At 43.6% G+C, this 7327-nt stretch overlaps 1 protein-coding gene across 1 annotated transcript in view; it reads right to left on the bottom strand.

Annotated features, from left to right (window-relative positions):
* The window catches only part of PLEKHH2 (pleckstrin homology domain containing, family H (with MyTH4 domain) member 2), a 67540-nt gene that overhangs the window by 7931 nt on the left and 52282 nt on the right, over nt 1-7327 (bottom strand). The window contains exons 23-24 of the mRNA XM_014538495.1: nt 5770-5822; nt 2396-2537 (exon numbers count right to left, since the gene is read on the bottom strand). Coding sequence (XP_014393981.1) covers nt 2396-2537; nt 5770-5822 — 195 coding nt within the window. The remainder of the gene's footprint in view (nt 1-2395; nt 2538-5769; nt 5823-7327) is intronic.

The raw sequence follows: 7327 nt of genomic DNA, 5'->3' as shown, positions 1-7327 counted from the left end.
GCCCAGGTCAGGGCTCATGCAGGAGGCAACCAATCAAAGTGTTCCTCTCACTTTGATGTTTCTCTCTGTCTTTCCCTTTCTCTTCCACATTCTCTAAAAATCAATGGAAACATATCCTCAGGTGAGTATAAAAAAAAATAATAAAGAAATTATTATTATATGGAAGACACATCTTGAAAATGCCTAAAGAAAGTTGTCATTTTTTCATGGTGAAGGGACTGGAGTCCGTGTTGATGAAAAAACCTTGCTGGCTGCGGTGACTGGCAGTGGCTGCAGCAGAGGGGGGATGGGGCTGGTGTCCTCCCCTGATCAGCCCGGTCACCTCCCACAAAGGGAGGCCAGACTGCAGCTTAGGCCCGCTCCCCAAGGGGAGCAGGGAGCGGGCCTAAGCCATCACTAGGACATCCCCTGAGGGCTCCCAGTATGTGAGAGGGGGCAGGCTGGGCTGAAGGACACCCCCCCCACCCCAGTGCATGAATTTCGTGCACCGGGCCCCTAGTAATTATATAATAACATATAATTACACATAATATATAAATCTACTTGTCATGATTGTGTGATTATGGAATTCATAATCATATGTATGTATTATTATTAAAATCTAAATTCCATTTGAATGTTAATTTTGAAAAAAAATCTATAACTTAAACATTTCAGTTCTATATCTACATTAACCACGCTAGGTTAATATCACCCTCTAATAGTATTTGCTAAAGGCCACATCACTCCACTATTGCCTGTTATAGCACAGGAAAAATTTTCATTTTTAGATACCATTTTAATTGATAATAATAGAAGTTAAAAATGAAAGTCAAAAAAGTTATAAAGCTAAGGGAAATCTCATAAAAGTATTACGAACTTTTTAAAGGTCTTTACTGAATATAATGGGAGCAACAACTATATTCTCATTCATTCCTTCCTAGATTTCCTCCATACATGTTACTGTATTCATCCCCTCATTTTATTATTCTAGTATTCCTGGGAATAGAGCCCCTTTCTCCCCGAATGAAAGACTTTTTAATCTTTATCTATACAGATGCCATCGCTTGCCCACCAATCCAACTACCAACTACCTCTCCAACCACTCACCTACCCATTCATTCACCCAAACCTAAACCATGTCAGGGCCTGTAGTAAGTGATGTGAGAGAGAAAAAGGTCGAGCCTAGGTTTTATCCTCATAGAGTTAACTGTTTAGTAGGGAGACTGAAGTATTAACAAATACTTGGGATAAACTGAGTCAAATGCCTAGTATATGGTACCAAAGGAGGGCTCAAGGAGCGAATTGGGTGGGATATTCAGGTGAAGAACATTCACATAAAATGTGTAACACTCCCCAACAAGCAGATGGAGGGCTCCAACAAGACTGGGATGGGCTTGCAGAAAGTCTCAGGTTTCCATTTCCAAAAGGTCCTTGGCCTCCAGGTCAGCTGTTAGTACAACCTGGCCTCTGAGATACTGACCCCTTTGGCTTCCCTTATTTAGCTCTTAATCTGACCAGTTACTGTCTAAATTCCTCAGTTGAGCTTCATCCTTACAGTCTGTTCTTATAACTGTCTAGGTTCCTAGACCCAGTCTCTTACTTGTTGGTTCCTTAGCTTGACTCTGCTGTTCAGCTGTCATCCCTCTCTCCTGTCTGGCCAGGCATCCTTCCTAATTTCCTCACACCAGTACACGGCTTCCTCACAGCAAGCTTTAGTTGTCCCCACCTGTCCCCAGGTAGTACTCAGCTCAGCTACCTGTGCAACCCGAGACCACGATTTAACCCCCAAAGATGTGGCAGCTGGACAAACAATAGTTATAAAAATGGCGGTTGTTCTAGGAAACTTTGCCTTTTAGGGAACCCTATGGCAGTATCTCCAAGCTTAGTGTCTCCCCGCTCTGAGGCTGGTGTACTGTGTGACACAGAATGAGCACAATAATGTGTAGAGAATAACTGACAATTAAATCGTGCCCAGTATGCACCCATCAACACCAGGCCTTACCAGATACTACGTACAACAATTAACGCTCGGCCCCCGGGTTTCCTAATAAAGACAGAGAATATCAGCAAAACTGATTCCTATAGATGAGAGGGTGATGTCAGCATGGCGTCCTTAGCCCCACAGCTCTACACTCACCAAACTCCTGCATTAACTGCAAAGCCTTGTGGTTTACTTTAAGATAATTAAGCAACTAGGTTCCCTTTATGGAATACTGTCTCATTGCACATCACTGCAATTGTCAGCAATTTGGAGCCAAACTGTCATTAAAATGCCTGTAAATTTTAAGGTGTTTATCACAGCAAAATGAATTTAAAGAATTCCTAAAGGTACACTGTTTTACTACATTTAAGTCAGTGCTGAAATTAGTGTTCTATCTTTACGAAATGTTACTCTATATACCCCGGAAGTTACCTGAGCTAACAGGGCCGCCATTTCCAATGCCAGGTCCTTGTTCAGAGGGAAAAGTCCGTTTATTATTTGGTCGTTTGTCTGATACATTAACAGCAACTTCTCTCTATCAGTCTCTCCACGAGCTTGCATGGAGAAATACAGTCTGTAAAAGGAAAAAAAAAGAGGGAAATTTTTCATTAAGGAGGTTGTTCTAACATAGTTCTCTACTTGATGTAAGCTTAGAACATTACTATCTGTGAATGGCTTCTGTTTCTGTTCTTTACAACACTTGCAGCAAACTGAGGGAAAACTGCTCTGAGGTGGAGGTTGAGGGACACTTCTATGTTATTTTACGCTATTTTCTATGCCCCGAAATACCAAATCCTGAAGTGTTACTGAGGAAGGAAATAAGACACGGAGTGAAATTAAATATGCCCTTTCTTTCGGGGAATGAAATGAACCCTTCATCCATGGGCTGTATAAACCCAATTTTCAAAACATTCGTGATATTTCCTAAGTACCTTGGACACACCAGGGAATAGGAAATGCAGGCTTCAATACAAAAACAACATCAAACTGGCCGGGGTGGGTGGGGGAGCAGTTTACTCTGGGGAATCTAAAAGATAATATTTGTACATTTAAATGTTTTGACTTTTTTTTTCTGTTTTTGGCCACATTCTCATAAGCAGTTTTAGGAGCTCAACAATAGGTTACATGTTATTAACAGCTGTTGAAATACAAGATGGCTTTTGTCTGCCTAGCTCTTCGTCAACTCAGTGACCCTCTTTCTTTATCACTATGCTGTTCCCTTATCTGTGAGATTTCTGGGGCTCTGGCTTCAGGCTGCAGGTCAGGCATGGGGTGCAGTAAATGTGGCAGTGGAGTGGGCAAGCAGCACCTTGGCATACTTTAAGATTGCCATGACAACACAGTGGCAGGAAGAGAGATTTAGATGCAGCATTTGTTAGGTGTGTGTCCATTGGCTCTCACTGAATTTTCAGCCTTTTTCTCCCTATACACTTGAGAGAGAGGCCACACTGCCGTCAAGCACAGTATCTCTCGAAATAATTATCTCAAATAGCAGGGACTGAGAGGGCGGCAGGTCAGAATCGCAGAGGAAGCATGGGTGGCGGGTACTTTGAAAAGCCCTCCTTCCTCATGATTCTGAAAATTCTTTCCACCCATCCCAGCGTAAGAATCACTGTCCTGGGCAGTCATTCAGAGCGGTTTCTTGGAAACATAAATCCTAAGCCCTATGTTAATTTGTAACTGCATGATGAAAAATGGTTAACTGGTAGAAGAGTATGCCTGAGTAATAGAAATAGATTCTAAATTCAAAATGATGTTAGCAAAGTGATATAAAACAGAGAATAAAGTTGGAAAAAAAAAAGCTCTCCCTCTTTGGCATGCAAAGATTTTTGTACATAGCTTATTGCTTCCACTAGAGTTAAAAGGCATGTCTTATTCATCACTGTAATCTACCAGGGTTTAGCTAAGTGTTGCCACTGGAACGTTCTTAATAAAAGTATGAATTGATATAACAGCGAGGAGGGGAAAAAAGAACCAAATGTACAAATGGCTATAGGCAAGAAGGGCTAGCATGTATTTTCAATCATTTCTGGCATGTAGATGACATAGAACCTGGGAAGGGAAGATAACACACTATAAGCAAAAAGGGGAAAACAATCCCAGACATGTAGAAATACAACATGTAGGACTCATAGACTCAAGCTCCTGATGAAACAGTTTGTGCTCTGACAATTATATAGCAATTTGGAAAGAATATGGAGAGATACTAAAGAATCACAAAAATGACCAAGCCAGAAACTCAAATCCATGGATCTTGAATGGGAAAGGTGCCGGGAGAATGTGCTCTGAGTCTCTCCCCAAGATGACCAGATGCCCAGTCCCGAAGGCCTGGAGCAGAGAGAGTAGGCCTCTTCCCCAGCAGGCAGGGTGCAGACGAGCTAGCAGGGGGATCCCCAATGTCCTCCTCCTCCTCACTTGACACCCAGGAAGCTGAATACTGTGGGATGGAGATCACATCACTGCGTGGCCCAGGACCACTAGCCTTGTGTACACGGCTCCAAGTTCAGCAGAGCTCTCAGCCCAACCGGCTCCCCATTTCATGCCTCAGAGCATTTATTTCCTTCTGCCTTTTTTCTTATCACCTTGTAAACCCTCTGAGGGCCTGCCTTCACTCTCCGCCTCCCTCCCCGCTCCATCCACCTCAGTCTGCTGATAACACTCTACTGAAACTGCAGCTGTGACCCTCTTCCCTGCACCTTCTTGCCTCAGTGGCCACCACGCAAGTCCCTGCTCGGAAGTCAGCACTCAAGCCTTCCTCTAGTTCCCACCACAGCTTTCACGTGTGTGTGTTATACCAAGATCTGGATGGGGCATCAACTGTGTGGCCACCCTGATCCAAGAGCTTTACCCTTGCTGACATTCAGTCCTTGAGACAACCTTAGAGGAGGTCCTGTTTTCATCTCCATTTCACATAGAGGGCATCGGAGGCACAGAGATGGTAAGTGACTGTCTCAAAGCCACACAGGGAGCGGGGGAACCAGGATTCTAACCCAGGCAATGTCTCTCCAGAGACCATGTTCACGACTCTGCCACACCGTTCCTGTTACAGCATGAATCACATGGCTAAGCTTTGGTGTCTGTCTCTCCCTACAAACTGCAGGGGAGGGAAATTCTATGCACCCGACGCCGAACAGATGTTTACCGCAGGAATGGGTAAATGAATGGGAGTGGGAGTTACTAAATATGGGAATCATTTGTGGGAAAAGCCTGAAAGAATCCCCGTTTTTGTAGCCTTGGGCAAATGACTTCACTCTCTGGAGCTTCAGTTTCCTGACCTGTAAGATGGAGATGATGATAAAACCTACTTCGTGGGGGTGCTGTTAGGATTATATGAGATGACACATGAAAAGAGCTCAGCACAGGGCCTAGGAGTGTGTGGTAAATGCTCAAAAAATGTTGGTTATTATTATTATTAGCATTCTTCCCTAGAGGTATTTAGAATGACAAGAGTCTCTTCATGCTGGAATTTTTGTGGTGTTATCATAGCTAGAAAAAATGGGCTAAATTAGATGACCTGTCAAGATGCTTCTTGGCTTAAGACCCAATGGCTGTAGGGCCTCTGAGAATCAGCTAACGGTGGCAGAGATGGGAATGTCAGGCTGTGCTCCGGAAAATACTAAGGACAAAGGACGGCCGAAAATGATCTTTGATTTCCACGAGGGGGTAAGGAGGCGCTGTCCTTAGGGAGGACCCTTGCCAGTTTCCTCTGGCTAAAAACATGCCTTGACCTTATAATGTCAAGTACACAACGAGGAACAAATTAAATAAGCAGGCTAAATATGAATAGAATTCAAACATTCATTTACAAATGGTCATCTCTGAGAACAAGCTTAAAACCTATTAATTCCATCTTTAACCTCTGAAACAAAACAATTAAAAGTCCGTAACTCACATTCCTAAATATAAATGAAAACTCCACGATAAGGAGCTGGTATTTTAGTTTTCATTGCAGGGCTCCTCGTCCGTGGCTGCGTGATAGGCCACAGCGGCTCCCCTTCTGACTGTGCCCCTGGAAATCAGGGCTCATTGTCTAAGCTGTTTCTACATGCATGCAAAGCAAGACCATATTTAGAAACATAGTACTTTCTCAGAGCTGTGGCTATCCAGCCATTTCAGACTTCTGTTAAAAATTAAACTTTTGGTTGAGTTGCTTTTATTCTGATGTCAAAGCTACTGTCATGAGGTTTCTTTCTTTCTTTTGTTTTTTTAAGACAATCTTTATTATGTGTTACTCTCTTTGTCCTTTCTAGTGGTATTTACTAGACTTGGGGCATTATTCTTGTCTGTGACTTCCAGAACACCTTTCTCCATTTCAACCAAATTTAATTTTGGTCCCAACGGTAGCCATCATAGGCAGAATTATCATGTATTTAATAAACACTCATAAAGTATGCATTATTAGAAATAGTCTTAGGCATGAAAGTAATGCCATTTAGTGCCGACAAAACCAAAGGAGAATTCTGGAACCTCTTCTACATAAAGAATCACAGCAGGTCAGGTTGAGGGGCTTGCCCTCTGCTACTAGGTAAGATCCAGAGGCAGGGGCAGCGAGGAGGGCCTGTGCCTCAGTGCTCCTCAAAACCCAGCCTGCACAAGAATCACCTGCAGAACTGTGGAAACACGGGCTTCCGGGTCTTTCTCCAGAGACTCTGACTCCTTAAGGCTGAGGTGCGGCTTAATCATTTGTGTTTCTAATGTGCTCCGTGATGCTGGAGCCGCAGGGCCAGGGCCTACACGATGGGAATCACTGCTCCAGCCATCACAGAACTAGAACAGCCACCTGGGAGCTCCAGGTCTTCTAGCCTGCTGCTCTCCCAGTCACCCAAGGGCCACAGCTAAAGGCTGTCATCAATGGAAACAGGCTCCTCCAGTAGAGCCCATTCATTTCCATTATCTAAGTAATCTTGTTTATCTCCAGAAAAGCACGAGTTTTAAACCTTAGACACCAAAGCTTAACAGTCAGATCTGTGTCCTCAGATCTCTTGCTCATGAGCCCCTGAATAGAGAAGCTCCAATGGCTCACAACCACCGTTATCCAGGTCAAAGGAGCCTGTTCACACGGTGTGTGGCCTTTAGTGTTGACCGTATAAGCGGAGTCCAAAATATGAAGGCACCACACTTATGTAACTGTTCCTTTCACAGCCCCCCTTCCCCTCCCCCCCCATAATTTTTGACTATTCTAAAAAATATGGCAAAGAAGCTACTTGGGAATACTGGAATACTCGTGCCCACTTATGTGGGTATTTCTGTGGGAGGGTTATTAGAAAAAGAAATCCTGACTGGATCAAAGGCTAGTACATTATTTATATTACTAGAGGCCCAATGCACAAAATTCGTGCAAGAGTAGGCCTTCCTTCCCCCAGC

The sequence above is a fragment of the Myotis brandtii genome, unplaced genomic scaffold (assembly GCF_000412655.1).
Source record: "Myotis brandtii unplaced genomic scaffold, ASM41265v1 scaffold191, whole genome shotgun sequence".
Classification (NCBI taxonomy): domain Eukaryota; kingdom Metazoa; phylum Chordata; class Mammalia; order Chiroptera; family Vespertilionidae; genus Myotis; species Myotis brandtii.
The sequence above is the reverse complement of the archived record's forward strand: the minus strand, read 5'-3'. Positions and strand labels throughout refer to the sequence as shown.